The 16,524-nt window shown below is 39.7% G+C and overlaps 1 protein-coding gene across 1 annotated transcript in view; it reads left to right on the top strand.

Annotated features, from left to right (window-relative positions):
• The window catches only part of WDR70 (WD repeat domain 70), a 137,758-nt gene that overhangs the window by 117,380 nt on the left and 3,854 nt on the right, over positions 1-16,524 (top strand). The window contains exons 14-16 of the mRNA XM_070935938.1: positions 6,374-6,474; positions 13,565-13,644; positions 15,864-15,980. Coding sequence (XP_070792039.1) covers positions 6,374-6,474; positions 13,565-13,644; positions 15,864-15,980 — 298 coding nt within the window. The remainder of the gene's footprint in view (positions 1-6,373; positions 6,475-13,564; positions 13,645-15,863; positions 15,981-16,524) is intronic.

Raw genomic sequence — 16,524 nt, 5'->3', positions numbered from 1 at the left:
TCCATGATATGAAATATATCCATCCTGATTTATAACTCCTGCGGTCAGCAAACTAAGCAGTAGTTTTATGCTAAGCTCAATCAGAATTATAGCACAGAAAAACCTTGTAATTCTGTTTATCTCAGTTTATATGGATTCAAAGTATAAATCTTGTATAATCTTCAAAGGCGCTGAGCTATGTATTTTGTGCACTTCAGCAACGATTTAGATCTTCAGACTGTTTACCTGACCTGGACCAAGGCCAAACGTATAAGTGTGACAGAGAGAGATAAGTCTTAAAATCACATCTCCTCAAAATAGATAGCTTTGGCAGCTTTAAATCTCATTCGTAAACCCCTTATAGAGAAGGCCTCATTTATTTGAACCAATGAACTAGTCACTTTTGTACCATTCATATGACTTAATGGAAGAACTTATAAGTATAGACAAGTCCATGTTTCCCGCTGCTGGGTTTGTTTATTGTTCACATGGGTTTTCCATGGCTGACATGCAGAGAAATTTTCTACCCTTTCTTCTGCTCCCTTTTCCCTTCAGCTAGAACAGGGGTATCAAACTCAAGGCCTGCGGCCTGCATCTGGCCCACAGGGTGCTTAAATCTGGCCAGTGGGGCTGGCCTGGAAATAGCAAAGGACCGGCCCGCGGTGCCTCTGGCAGCCAAAACGGGGTGTGGGGAGGCCACACATGCCCCCCCCGGCGCTCCATTTTCAGCCTGGACAGCCTCCTGCAGCACTTTGCCAGCTAAAGACTCTCTTGATGAACACAGCCAATACAATTATTATATAATACATATAGGGGCCGCAGTGGCCCATGTGGTAAGACGCTGAGCCTGCACTCTGCTGAGATCAGCGGCTTGATTCCCGTGAGCGAATAAACCACGTAGGGACAGGAAAGGAGCCTCCCCCGATTGCCTACTGGCATTCAGGCATCTCATGGGCAAGATAACGCAGCCTGAAAAAATTCTTTTCACAGAGGCAGCCAGCCACTTTGGTGATCTCTGGCTAACACATGCCATATGCTAAAAAATAGGGAAGGGGGGAAAGGACCCTAAAATAATCACCAAACTATCTTGTTCTCTCTGGCCCCCCACCCCCAATAATTAGATAGTCATCAGCAATCAAAATGTTACACACATTCATCTTGTAGAATCCTTTAGAACTGGAAATACTAGCACAAACCATTTTTTTGCCTCAGTCATTGCTTAATCTTTTCTATCTGCCCAGAGTTTTCTTTCCCCACCTTTGCATCTCTTCTATCAACTCTCCAAATGCCAAATAATTTCCCCTATAATGTAGCATTAAATTAATTTAAATTGGATTTCCAGGGTAATCATGAACTACTACTTGCCAGTTTATTTTCTAATGTGGAACTAAAATCAGAAGTGGAAGCCAATAAGCATGAAAAAGAAAAGTAAGTGGTTTTGCTCTTAGGCTTGTGTAAAGCATTTAGGACTGAATTTACGCCAGCCTTTCTTGGAAGGATGGACAGTGCGTGACTGTCTCCAATGACAATTTTTTCCCTCAAGTACAAAATAATCTACATGCTGGTGCAGTTTTATTGTGTTACAGAGGGAAAAGCTATTTCCCCCTTTCTGCATTTTACAGTGTTGATTCTGCTGTTTCCCCCATAGCTTCCTACGGCTTTTAGAAGTAAAATAGCACAATGTCAGAAGGAAGGCACATTTAATGTGTCACCTTGGTTTGATCCTTATTATAAATATGTTATTTTCCGATTAGGGTTAGTATCATTTTCTGTTGCTAGCAGACTTGCAAATCAATTCCTTCTGTTTATCTGTTTTTAAGAAGCAACTGGTAATACTTATGTACAAGCCTACACTGTGCTGATAAGAGTGGTGACGCATCCTACAGCCTGCTTATTGTATGCAAAGATTCCCACCTTGCATCTCTGCCTAAATGAGTTTGCAAGTTGTTTTACAGATAAAGATGTTCTTATCTGTTTAGGGTTTAGGCGTCTTTTAGACCCTGTGGTATAAGAGGTGATGTCATATGTGATTTTGTTGAGCTTGTGGAGCCTGAGGAAGTGGAAAGCTTTGTGGCTTAACTTCTGCCACCAGCAGACTTGATATATCCTTGAATCTCAAGAGAGAAATATATCAGAAATATATGCCTTCGTGTGGCCAGGTGAGCAGCTGGTTCTGGGAGATAACACTGTGTTCATGGAAGATATTAAGCTCCCTGTCTTGAACATTTTCATCCAGTTTCCAAATGTCCTTCTTGGGGAAGGTTGTTGAGAAAATAATGGGGAGCCAACTATAGAGGGCCCTAGAAAAAAACCCCAAAATATCAAATTCAAGCTTGGCCATGGGACAGAAACAACACTGGTCATGCTGTTGGGTGACACTGAGACCTAGATGGTTTGGTGGGTCCCTTTTGTACTTATTAAATTTCTTGGTAGCACTCAATACCATTGACAACAAAATCCTTCCAGTGTACCTACAAGAGTTGGCTGGTCACTGGCTTTATTTTATAGTGGTTCTCCTCCTACCTACCCAGATGGTGGTGCTTAGAAACACCTGAGCCCTTGTTCCACTGGGAGTTTCCTCAAGACTCAATGTTCCATCCATCAGTTTAGGATGAGGTGTTATCAGTATATTAATGTTGCTTGGGTTACAACTTCAGGTTATGCCGGAGATGCCATAGAAGTTCTGAATTGGTGCTTGGAGGCTATGGGGCAAAACAAGTTTTAATTCCTGTCAAAACAGGGCAGTTGTTCATCAAGAGGCAGCATGACATGCTAATAACACCAATCGTAGTAGATACTTTGGGTAGGGCCACTCACCCCCAAAAGGCACAGGCTGTTTACTCATGCTTGCAGATTTTCCTGGACTCATTTGTTTCTGCAAGTAGAGTCAAGAAATATCCTGAAGACTAGCACTTCTTAGGGTATACATGACAGTCTTGGAAAATATTTTCAGATGCTGTGACCTGCCTTTGCCTACCAAGATCAGAATTTTGCATGCTGTATGGAATTTGAAGACGCAAGACAGAAGGAGTATTTTTGCTTTTGAACTTTGTAGGAGAAGAATCTTGGGAGAAAAATAAATAAATGAATTGCAGAACAAATCAATCCAGAATTCTCACTTGAGGGAGAAGTGAGCAGGTTTAGATAATAAAATTTTGGATTTATTATGTGAAGAACCAGCTCCTTTATAAAGTCCATAATGCTGGGAAATGTGAAAGGAGTGATAAGGAGAGAATTGCTAGAAGTAAGATGAATGGATCTAATTGCTGTGGTGATGGGTATCTTACTGGGAAATCTGAAGAGCCAGGCTGAGGATAGATTATCTTGGAGAAGGTTTATATGGCCGGCTAACAGTTGACACCAAGTTGATAGCCCATAATCAATTATCTTAGTTTGCAAATTTATCCTCAAATGTAAGAATCACCTTTTACGCTCTCTAAAGATAATGGTGAAAGGCTTTTAAAGAAATTTGGATTTCTAAAGTTACCAAGTTTTACATTTTACCTTCAAATATCAATGATGTTTTTCACAAATCCTTTAGTCAAAGATGAGAATTTTCAAGTTCACAAACTTAAGAAGCAGGGGCAAGGGTTCGCTCAACATTTTGTGCTGATTTGTGAAAACAAAATGCACAAAATTGCCTCTGTATGTTGACTTTGGGCAAGAAGCAAAATCTGATTGAAGACGTGTTCCGAATCTTATAACTGGCTTTTAATTATAGCACTTGCAACAACTCTGACTCAGTTAATTGTCTCTTGGGTGCAGTTGAAATATAAGCAACAGCTGTCTCATTTGGAGCTTTGTTGTAAAATATAATAACGAAAAAAGCAAAGCATTTAATTCATCCTTACAAAAAGACATAAATGAGAGCCCAGCTCAAGGAAAAGTTTAGTTTTTTTTTAAATCTCAGAAGATAAGTAGCTCTGTTACTAGCATCTGTTGATGTCTTTTATTCAGAGATTTTAATTGAGAATTCTGAATTAAGCAATATTGATGACATACAGTGGTACCTTGGTACTCAATTGCTTTGAAACTCATCAAATTTAGTACTCAACACATTTTGACATTAAAATTTTGCCCCGGTACTCATTGTTTGTTTGGTATTCAATGCACAAGCTAGAACCTGCCAGTGTTGACTGCCTTGTGACTCACTATATTATTCCTTATGGGAAAAAATTGTTTGGTACTCATCGCACCTCCCAGAATCTATTAATGATGAGTACTAAGGTACCACTGTATAGGTTACACTATTGTTTTCATTTCTACATGATATAGAAGCACTAGTCTTACATCTATTTACACAATCTATTGTTGAATACTTTTTAGTGGGTGGGATACTTCAAGTAAGCATTTGATTCCTGGTGACTACTTAGACAATTTCCTACAGTTTTCCTGGGAAGATTTCAGAAGTGACTTGCCATTGCTTCTTTCCTAGGGTTGAGAGGGAGGGACTGGCCAAGGTCAGTCTTAGGACTGGCTTTGCACCTAAGTTGGGACTAAATTCCCAGTCTCCCAATTTTGAGCCTGATGCCTTAACCACTACACCAAAGTGGGTGTCCTGATAAATATTAACAATGGTTTAAAAGAAGTAGAAGGGATGAGAAAGAGACAAATAGCAAGAATGCAATAAAGATATCGTTAGCTTTTTTGTTGTTTACGCTTGCTATACAGTTTGTATAGTAAAACATATTTGTGTTGTGCATAGCCAGGAAATGTGGCAAATTTAAAATCTAAATGCACATAAATAAAGTAAACAGCAAATCTGAAGCAATCATTTCAGATGTAAGGGTAATTTTTTCTCTCTTCAACCTTCTTTTCATAAATAATATGCCCACTTTGGGCAAAAGGCTTCTCCCCTATTTAGAAACACAAGATAGCAAAAAAATAAAATACAATAAAGAAAAGGAACACAAGGAAATATGCCCATTCGTACTTACAAAAACACATGCATAATAGAATCAAGCAGAAATACATCTATTACTAGAAATACATCTAGTAAACTGACCAATTCTGTCTTCACTGTTAAGAGGAAATTCTGCACTGTTAAAAGCCCAGATACAAATGAACCTGATATCTAAATCTATATTCTCTATGTCCAGTGGTGGGATTCAAGTAATTTAACAACCGGTTTTCTGCCCTAATGATTTCTTCCAATGACCAGTTTGCCAAACTGCTCAGAAAGTTAACAACCGGTTCTCCCGAAGTGGTGCGAACTGGCTGAATCCCACCACTGTCTATGTCTATGGAGATTCTCAGTTATCCAGATCATGGTTGTCCTAAAGGTGCTTTTTCAAGAGGCAACTGGAAGTTTCCTGGGTGAGAAGTGAAACGTCGTCAAAGAAAAAACAGAAAGTCCAGTTGCCTCTTGAAAAAAGCACCTTTGAGGCTATATTTTCTATCTTTCCATATAGTCTTATAGGACTCATGCTTTGTAGGTGGCTGTCTCTGTTGAGGGCACAGAATGAAGGGTGCCAAATGCAGGGTGAAAGTACGTGCAAATCACTATGGCCAGATTTCCCTGTGGCATTTGCTGAAGGTTATGCAATGGTAGCCATTTTCATGTTGTGGCCATTGTGTTATTAAGGTCCTAAACTGTTCAGGACTAGGCTATTTGAAGAATCACCCTACTTTTACAGACTAATCCCCCTTGCATACTGGAGAAAATATCTAGCTGAAATGTATCACAGCTTGCTGATATTCATTAGTGGGGTATGGAAGTGAGAATTTTTTGTTGTAAAGATTTCCTCATGGAAATAATTCCAACTGGAGCTGAAGGAGACTTCAGCAGTTTTTATTGCAGGGCTGGGCAGTTGATTTTTCCAAGGGGCCACATGAGAAATTGGGACTGTTGTGAAGGACCACTACTGCCCCACATGCTGCTGATGCTGCCCTGCCTCCCTATTAGGGTTTCTTGCAAAAATCAAATCCAGAAGCACACACAGATAACTGAATCAGCTGAATTCATTAACTTCTTTATATTCATAATAACACATAAAGTATTTACAATACCAATAGTTGATTCTTCAGCTCAGATCAGTAGACATGTTCACACACAGTAGGGCAGAGAGACTTAACACACACTGGTTTCAGTTTCTCTTCTCTGCACAGAATCAGAAGCTGCAGACTAAGACACGACCTGGCTCCAGTCTGTCTCAGCTCCCAATTGGCTGACTTAGTTGCTAAGCCTATTCATTAGCTGACCTTGTTACAATGTCTTCCCACTCATGAATATTCTGACATTCCCTGCCCCGATGCCTCCCTGCCCCCTGCCATTGCCTTCCACCGCAGGCCAGACTGGTTTAATGGCTGCAGAATACCCAGGTTTGTTGTATTGGTATTGAAAACCTGTGTGTCCAGATCTTCTGTTGATTTACATTGTCATCTCACTTTACAGAGTGTCGTTCGGTGTCTGTGGCATCCTAAACTGAACCAAATCATGGTTGGAACAGGAAATGGATTAGCAAAAGTATACTATGATCCCTTCAAAAGTCAAAGGTAGTAAGTTTATTTATTTTTCTCATTTATATGTCAAGAAAATGTTATGACCCCTGTTGGTTTAAAATCTTAAAACAAAGGTAATAAGCCACAATAAAAATTCAGATTACAATTTAAATGTTACAGTACGATGCATTAATCCACCTTGCATGGTATCATTTCTCAGAGCCCAGCAGAACAATTCCTGTCCCTGCAGGTTTTATAAAAGCCCCAGGAATTATTGTATTGTGATCTGATTTCATGGATAGAGAGTGTGAGATCCTGTTGAAATCTGTTTGCGGGTTTGTTTGTTTTTTTTTAAAAAAAAGGTTTACAATTTGTGATTCAAAAATACATTGGAATTTAGCATTATCCGTATTAACTTTTCTGGAATGCTGCATCTAAAAATTGCAGAAGTGTCACCAGTGCAATGTACCAAAAACAACAACTCTATCTGCTGGGTGATTTATTAAACTGGGAATTAAATATCCTGTCCAGGCCCTGCGTTCTTGTCCCCAATTGACTTTGGTGCTTGTGAGCCTGATAACTTTATAAAAAAAGAATTTCCCATTATGTCTAAAATAGAAGATTATGTTTTAATCTTAGTTTTTGAGATTAAATCACGTATAGTTATTGTTGTCCAGAATAAAACCACTGTTTTTAATTTCAGCACTAATGGGAATTTATTTTTATTTTTGTTGCGCAAGCAGCAAAGGCTGCACCCAAGAGATTGTCTCTGAATTGGTAAAAGCCTGATTCCCAGGTAGTTTTTTTTCAACATGCATTTGTGTAATATATTTATGCAGCTGAGCTCTTTACTCAGAAAGTAAAGAAATAAAAACAGATTTCTGGTCTGTCCCACAGTTTTTGCAGCCCCTGCTCATTAATGTTACAACAAAAAGTCAATGTGAAAATGAAAAATGTCAAATAGATGATCTTTTTTTTTTTTTTAAAAAATGTAATTTAAAATTTTCTATCATTATTGAATTTGGACATTTGAACATCTTGCTGTCATTTTGTAGTATTCTAACCATTGCGGAAATATTTTATAGCACTTTTATTTTCCAGAGGGTAGAAAAGGGCTTTTTACAGGATAAAATGTAAATGTCCATCTCAAAATTAAAAAAAAAAAATGCTTATGGGGTAATTAGACTCATAACTGTGGGAACAAATATAAAACAACTTCCCACATACGTGATTCTGTAAGTGAAAGGGTGGAATGTTTTAAGAAAAATTGGATGATTTTGTGTATTAAGATGATTTATTTTAACCCATCATTAAGTTGAAAATCTTAGTTCCTGACAGCCTTATCATTTTCCAGATTTCTACGTGAGGGGGGGAGTGGTCAAGATGGCCACCCTAACTTACAGATTGAAGCCCCAATTTATTTGCATTCATGCATCACATGTAAAAGGGGCAAGTTTTCAATGGCACAATCATTCCAACTTTTTGATCCTACTTCCATTTGTCTGAAATGGTATATGTTCCATTGGCAGCTGAGACATTAAGGAGGCGAGAGCGGCATGAACGAAGGTTTTATTCACATTTAATAACAGCAACAACAGGAACGGAACGGAATAGAACAAACTTCTGGTAACTGACAGCTCTTTTATACCCCGAGCTGTCAACGAGCTAACCAATAGGAACCCAGTAAAACTCCCGTGCGCGTCAGCCACTCCCTTCTAGCTAATCCGCCAGCAACGTCCCTGTTGCCGGGCCGCCGCGATCACAACAGTATAGGGCAGTGGTGTCAAACTCGATTTCATTGAGGGCCATATCAGGGTTGTGTTTGACCTTGGGAGGCTGGGTATGTGGCCAGGTTGGGTGTGGCCAGCTCAACGTCACTCGTGTCAGGAGTGCCTGTGGCGGCCCAAGCTCTCTGCCAGTAAAAACCTCTGCCACTGGCAAAAGGTTGCAGGAGGCCATCACAGCTGAAAATGGAGCTCGGGTGGGGCACACACGGCGCTCCCAAGCTCCGTTTTCACTGGCAGAGACACCACAGGCCAGTCCTTCACTGTTTCTAGGGCGACCCCACGGGCTAGTTCTAAGCACCTTGAGTTTGACACCCTGCTATAGGGTTTCCTCCCTAAGCAGGGGGTTGGACTAGAAGGCCTCCAAGGTCCCTCCCAGTTCTATTCTGTTCTGTTCTATTCTATTCTATTAATTTTATTCTATATTCTATATTCTATTCTTGGTTTGAAAAAAAAAATGAAAATAAGAAACTAATGTTTCTTGCCAATTCAGAAATAAAAGCCATGAAGTTGGATGTTTTTTTAGAATCAAGTTGCTAAGCCTTTTCTCATTTCTGAGATATTTAATGCACAAATTATAAAAGAAGAAGGCTGAAAGAAAAAGCACACAAGACATATCCCGGTAATCCTTGGTTTATGTCCATTCGTTCCGCAACTGTTCAAAATTACCGTTAATGAGAGATCCAACCTAAAACTAAGGGGAAATTTCCTGTCAGTGAGAACAAGTTAATCAGTGAAACAGCTTGCCTCCAGAAGTTGTGGACACTCCATCTCTGGCAGTTTTTAAGGAAAGATTGGACAACCATCTGTCTGGAATGGTATAGGGTTTCCTGCCTGAGCAGGAGGTTGGACTAGAAGATCTCCAAGGTCCCTTCCAACCCTGTTATTCTATGTTCTATGTTCCCTGAGCAGCCCTCTCTCTGTGCTACAACATAGGAAATATAAGTAATAGACTTGTTGATGTTTGTCTGATTTTCCCCAGGCGTGTTCAGTACGGCGCTATCAACCCTTGCATAGGCAAGGAGGATATCACATTAGGAAAGGCTGTTTTGACAATCTAGCTCTTCACAAATAGACCATTGTTTAAAACTCTGCAACTCAGAAAGCTATTTGGTCAGTAAACCTGGCACCACCTCTCAAGCCTTTGCAATGCCAGGGACTCTTAGAGCTAAGATGGGGTCTTGGGGGAAGTCCCCATCTTAGCTCTAAGATATAAAAGTATATACTTTTATATCTGATTATAATGTGACCCAGGGCATCTCCTAGAGCAGTGTTTCTCAACTTTGTCCCTTTGAAGATGGGCGGCCTTCAACTCCCAGAATTCCCCAGCCGGCTTTGCTTTGCTGGCTAGGGAATTCTGGGAGTTGAACTCCACTCATCTTCAAAGGGCCAAGGTTGTGAAACACTGCCCTAGAGCAGTCTTTCTTAACTTCAACAACTTTATGTGTGGACTTCAACTTCCAAAATACCCTAATTGGTTCCTGAACTTGTTAGGCAAATTCTGTGTCAGCAAAAGGCCACATTCCGGCTACTCTTGGTAGAATGTTTTTACTTAAATCATTAAAATCACAGATTTTTGGTTTTGTTCCACCTAGCTTAGCCAAGGAGAGGAACTTCAGAGGCATTCACTTTTTGCTTTTGAGAAACTATAAACTATAGAAAGACCTAAAATTATGATTAATCTAAACAAGCCAGCTTCACTAATTACAGATGGAAGCTGACTTTCTTTGAAACTAGCTGTGGTCATTATTACCACTGTTCATTGGTCCAGATGACTCAACTAACCATAGCCAATTTCTGTCATTTCTGTTTCTGGACACACAACTGGAAAAAGTGTAGAAATCCTAATTCTCATTATGTATACTTTGCAAACAGTCCCAACTTTTCAGTTGAAATCGGCATGACCGATAAATCTGTTAAATAAGGAAATAAACTGTCCTTTATTTTTGGTGCCTTCAAGGGGGTCTTAATTCCTGACGACCACCTGGACAAGTCCTTGCAGTTTTCTTATCACGTTTTCAGAAATAGTTTGTCATTGCTTCCTTTCTAGGCTGAAAGAGGGATTGGCCCAAAGTGATTATGCTAGTCTTATGCCTAAGGTGAGAGCAGAACTCACCATCTCCTGTGTTTTACCCTGATGCCTTAACCACTATACCAAGCTGGGTCTCTTGCTAAGTCTCTAAGATGGTGCAAACCACCATCATTTTGACCCAACCACTGAAATCAGGTTAAGTTCATGCACAAATGTTCCAAAGGTGCTTTTTCAAGAGGCAACTGGACTTCCTTGTTTTTCTTTGAAAATGTTTCGCTTCGCCTTTGTCTTTTAAATGTTGATGGGCTGCTGAATAAACACATGGCATAACATAGGAGAACAAACCCGTCAGGACAAAATTCAGCAGTCCATCTGCATTTAAAAGACAAAGGCCACTCTTTTCAGCAAAGTCAACATTTTGGACAGAAAGGACACTGGTTTAAAAGAGAGGTCAAAGAGGCCGTCTATGTCAAAATTGAACAGCCCTCTTTCAACAGAGGGGGGGGGATATGATGTTATCTATCTCCAGCAGGGGTGGGTTCTACTTATCTTTATTACCGGTTCGCAACAGGAGCGTGCGCTTCTGCGCATGCACAGATCGTCAATTATGACGTCCGGGCAGGTGGGCGGAGCCTCCCGCCGTTTTTACTATCAGTTCTAAAGAACCAGTCAGAACCAGGAGCAGCTCACCACTGATCTCCAGTCTACAATACAGTCCTTTTGGCAATTAGTTCGACAATTAGGGTTAGTTTTAAAATTTTAAAAATTTTAAATATTTATTTTAATTGACAAGTTTTAAATTATGAGCCAAATTTATAAATTATTTTAACTTTATTTTAACTGTGATGTTTGTATAGATGTTTTTTATCTGGCTGTTCACCGCCCTGAGTCCGAAAGGAGAAGGGCGGTATAGAAATTCGAATAAATGAAATGAAATGAAATAAATGAAATGAAATGAAATTCAAGAAGGCACCACACCCATTTGCACTACTCAGGTGACCCGGAGGACCGAGACAAACCTCCAAGTGGCCTCAACAACTCTCTAAAACAATACAAATGACCAGATGTCTGCAAGGAATATAAATCCTCCCATTCCCCTACCATTCAGTCAGAACTAAAGAAGCTTCATGGATGAGAAGCAAAATGTCTTCAAAGAAAAACAAGAAACTCCAGTTCCCTCTTGAAAAAGCACTGTTGACCTGGATGACTGAGAATTTCCATAGACAGACATGCATAAATCCATCGATAATCTTTGATTGATTACATGCCATCAAGTCATTGTTGACTTCTAGTGATCACATAGATAAATTGATTGGAAACTAAGCGAAGAGAGAAGCAATCTGGAATTAAGTAGTCTTGGCAAGATTTTTGGGAAGTGGTTTGCCATTGCCTCCTTCCTGGGGTGGGGAGATTTATTTTATTAAAGTTTTTTTTTAAAAAAACCAGCCAATTATTAAAAAAATACAAACTAATCTGAAGTAGGAAAAAGAAAAGAAAAAGAAAGAAATCAAAGAGAAAGCTAAAAGTGCAAGAAAGAAAAAGGTAATAGAAAATTACAAAAGAAAGGAAAGGGAAAAAACATACAAAGAAATAGCTTCCTATCTTACAGTTGCAAAGACAACTATAAGTTTTATCTCTTATTTTATGGTTACAACATAACTCTCTTCTTTCTATAATCTATTTTGTCTATTCAGAAATCATATTTTAATGCAAAAAGTCCACAAGAGTTTACCAGTCAATAATAAATGTAAATACTGCCTTTTCTTTGATAAAAGAAGTCAATTTAGATATCTCAGCAAGTTCCATCATCTTTAGCAACCATTTCTCTATTATGAGTAGTACCCTCTCTTTCCATTTTTGTGCATACAATAATCTTGCTGCAGTTATCATGTACAATTCCATGGCTTTTCCCCCCAACTGTTTGTTTAACAATCCCAAAAGAAGAATCTCTGGTCTCAATTGTATATTAATCTGTAAAACTCTCTGAATCAGTGAGCATATGTAAATCCAGAATTTCCTAGCTTTTTATATGTCTAAAGGTAAAGGTAAAGGTTCCCCTTGCACATATATGCTAGTCGTTCCCGACTCTAGGGGGCGGTGCTCATCTCCGTTTCAAAGCCGAAGAACCAGCGCTGTCCGAAGACGTTTCCGTGATCATGTGGCCAACATGACACAACACCAAAGGCACACGGAACGCTGTTACCTTTCCACCAAAGGTGGTCCCTATTTTTCTACTTGCATTTTTTACGTGCTTTCAAACTGCTAGGTTGGCAGAAGCTGGGTTAAGTAACGGGAGTTCACTCTGTTACGCGGGACTAGGGATTCGAACTGCTGAACTGCCGACCTTTTGATCGACACCACGTCCCTCTCTTTATATGTCTACCAAACATGAAAAAGGTCCCTTCTTGTTGTTCATATTTCTAATGTAAATTTATATATTCTAGACAATTTCTTTGATGACATATATCAATTACACATCGTCTTATAAATTTTATTATAACCTAGTGTAAATTTCAATAATTTTAAACCCATATTTTCCCGCTGATCCATCAGTATGAATGGATCTTTAACCCGGTTTCTCATAGACTCTTTTACTTGTTCTTCTATTTCAAGTTTCAGTAAAAGTTTATACACTAACTATGCCACCTTTGTATACAATTCTATTTCAAACTGAGTCTTACAATAATCAAAAGTATACAACTCTTTTGTCTACTTTAAATCTTTCTAATAACTAAATAAGAGGATCATTGATAACTATCGCTCTGCCATCAGTTTTTCTCTTAATTTTATTTTATATTCACCCTGACAAAATTGTAGTATCTCATAATAAATTAGCCATTTGTGTTTGCCTATTATGTCTTGTCGACAAAGTGCTTCTTGTGCTAAAAGCACACCATAGTGTTTGAGGTACAAATTGGGTTTCTATCTATTCCATATTCTCAATCTGGCATGTCTAACATAATGATTTTTTAAATCCACATTAATTTTGTTCCTTACAGTTAGACTTCTCTTATGGATATATACTGTCAATTTTGCTCTTGCTGCATGTTTTCCAATTTTGATCGTTCATCTTCTCCAACATTGTGCCAAATTTGTTCTTGCAGCTTTCACCACAGCTCTGTGTGATATTTTTTCATTTATGATTTCTGGAATTATACCTAATTAGACTATTTGTGGTTTCAGTTCAAATTTTATTTTTAGGACTTTTCTAAATATTTGGATGTCTTTCTTCCAATACTTTTGAGAGTAATTTTGCCATGTATGATAAAATGTTCCTTCTTTTTTATGGCATTTATAATAATCTTTTTTTATTCTTTATCATCCCTAGGGGAGCAAAGCTGTGCGTTGTGAAGACTAAAAGAAAAGAAAGACAAGCAGAGACTCTCACACAAGATTATATTATAACACGTAGGTTCCTTTTGAATCCTTAATAAGTATAGAATTTTTATCATAATGTATTAAGACCCTAATACAGGGGTGTCAAACTCAATTTCATTGAGGGCTGCATCAGGGTTGTGTTTGACCTCGGGGGGCCAGGGTGCGCGTGACCAGGGTGGGTGTGGCCAGCTCAATGCTACTCGTGTTGGGGGTGCCTGTGGTGACCTGAGTGCTCTGCCAGCGAAAATGGGCTCCTGAGCTCCATTTTCAGCTGCTACAGGCTCCTCCAACCCTCTGCCAACGAAAATGGACCTAGGGAGGGCCGCATTCGCTGGCAGAGGCACTGCAGGCCAATTCTTCACTGTTTCCAGGGTGGCCCCGCGGGCCAGATCTAAGCACCTCACATGCCAGATTCGGCCCCTGGCCTTGGGTTTGACACCCCTGCTCTAATACAAAGGGTTACAAAAGCTTTTTTAAAATGAACTAAAGTTGCTTATCAGCTGTTTGGCGGAGGAGAGGGAAGTGGGTACCTTTATTCAGCCACATCAGGGGTGGATTCTATTTACCTTTACTGCCGGTTCGCATCGTGCCCGCGCGCGCTCTTCTGCACATGCACAGATCACCTATGATGACGTCCGGGTCAGTGGGTGGAGCCTCCCGCCAGTTTTACTACCGGTTCTTGCAAACTGGTCCGAACCGGGGGCAACCCACCGCTGAGCCACATGTACCACTACTATGTATTGCTCAATACATAGATCAGAAAATAGAATCTTCTGCAAAACCTTTAGCTCGAATTTTAGGGCTGGCTACTGGCTGGAATACTTTACTATATTTTGCAAACAGTGGAGACCATATATGGTATTCCAGTTTTGCAGATCCTTTAAAGATATAGTATTTTCCCTTCTGGATGCTGCCTTAAGGATGCTGCCTTAAATTAAGACAAATTGCTTTTTCTGAAAAAGGCTGGCTCAGAGAAGGGATTCCTCTCTTCCTTCCACTTCTGGGGGTTTGCTTGCAACAGTAGCTTATTGCTATGGCATGCGTTGGGTGTAAAATCCTCAAACTCGGATAACTATCCTTCCCTTGTTTGTGTCTTTTTTTCTTCCAAGCTAGAGCATAATCACAATAAAGTTGGAAGTTCTTTGAGGAATGTATTGGTTTTACTGCTATCACCAAACCTTTCCCTAATTTGAAAATACTTTTGTTTTTCTCTCCTATTTGCATGCGGGTGAAATATGGAACAAAAATCCTCTTTTTTAATATTTTGAAGGGGTGAAGTGGGGTTTTTTTGTTTTGTTGGTGCTCAAGTCCATTTTGACTTTTAGCAGCTCCCTGGACAAGCCCCTGGATTTTTCTTGCCATTTTTGGAAGTGTTTTTATGCTGTTGCCTTCTTCCTAGAGCTGAGAGAAAGTGACTGGCCCAAAGTCCTTGATGGGCTTTGTGGCTAAGGTACAAAGACCCTCAGTTTATAATTTGCTGTTGGTAACCACTATGTTACGCTGGCTTTTCTAACTTTTACTAATATAAAGTTTGTGAAGAGGTTTGGACTAGAAGGTCTAGTCCAAAATTTGGACTAGAACAGCAGTCCCCAACCTTTGCAGCTTGGCCTAACCTGCCGGCCTGCCACTCACACAAGTTGAGCAGTGCATGCGCATGCGCTCCAGCCAGCCATTCACACAGTCCAATTCCGAATAGGCCACGGCCTAGTAGTGGCCTGGGGATTGAGGACCCCTGGACTAGAAGATCTCCAAAGTCCCTTCCAGATCTGTTATTCTGTTATTTCTGAGAGAGGTTCCCTTAAAATTACAATTTAGGTTAACTTCTTAAGAATATTTTCTGCACTCTCAGAGCAAGATTATACTTAGTAATTTATACTGTACAAAGTCATTCCCTCAACACTGGAGGTATCCTACACTAGTCCCATGCCTAGACATTATGCCTTGCTTAATCCCGGCTAGTCAACTGAATATTCTATGTCTAGACCAGGGGTGGGCAAATGTGGCTCTTTTACAACCTGTGGACTTTAACTCCCAGAATTCCTGAGACAGCCAAGCTGTCTCAGGAATTCTGGGAAATGAAGTCCACAGGTTGCAAAAGAGCCACATTTGCCCACCCCGGTCTAGACTATCTGCCTAGTTCAAGATTTTCACTTCACAAATGTAGATGGCAAAACAAAGTGATGGACATTGTGTAACATTTGAAGATCTTTGCTTTTAAATATGACGTTTTCCTTTTTATCCTCATGAAGCTCATGCACTTCCAATGTTTCGTGAACCACGCCAGCGAAGTACAAGAAAACAGCTGGAAAAGGACAGAATGGATCCTGTGAAATCTCACAAACCAGAACCTCCAGTAGCAGGACCAGGTAATCAGATTTTTGAAATCCGCTGCCAGCAAAATACTGCAAAAGCCATTAGATATTTATTTTATACAATCATATACCTCCCAGTACCTGAGGGTAGGATAAGAAGCAACGGGTGGAAACTAATCAAGGAGAGAAGCAACTTAGAACTAAGGAGAAATTTCCTGACAGTTAGAACAATTAATAAGTGGAACTTATTTGCCTCCAGAAGTTGTGTATGCTCCAACACTGGAAATTTTTAAGAAGATGTTGGATAACCATTTGAAGTGGTGTACGGTTTCCTGCCTGGGCAGGGGGTTGGACTAGAAGACCTCCAAGGTCCCTTCCAATCTGTTATTCTAAGTACCTGGGAGATTATCTAATCCAGCTCTCTCTCATGCAAAACCCAATTACTAAAGCACCCTGGACATATGTCCATCCAATCTTTATTTAAACATCTATTGCAAAAAGAGAGTCTACTATCTTGTAAAGCAGTGTACTCTGTTATGGCATAGTTATTAATGTTGTGGAATTTTTCCTGAAGATCATCTGTTCTCATTCATGTTCT

The sequence above is a fragment of the Pituophis catenifer genome, unplaced genomic scaffold, assembly GCF_029215685.1.
Source record: "Pituophis catenifer annectens isolate HBS135680 unplaced genomic scaffold, rPitCat1.0.hap2 SCAF_2, whole genome shotgun sequence".
In the NCBI taxonomy this organism is placed as follows: domain Eukaryota; kingdom Metazoa; phylum Chordata; class Lepidosauria; order Squamata; family Colubridae; genus Pituophis; species Pituophis catenifer.
This window is presented reverse-complemented; position numbering and strand designations above follow the sequence as displayed.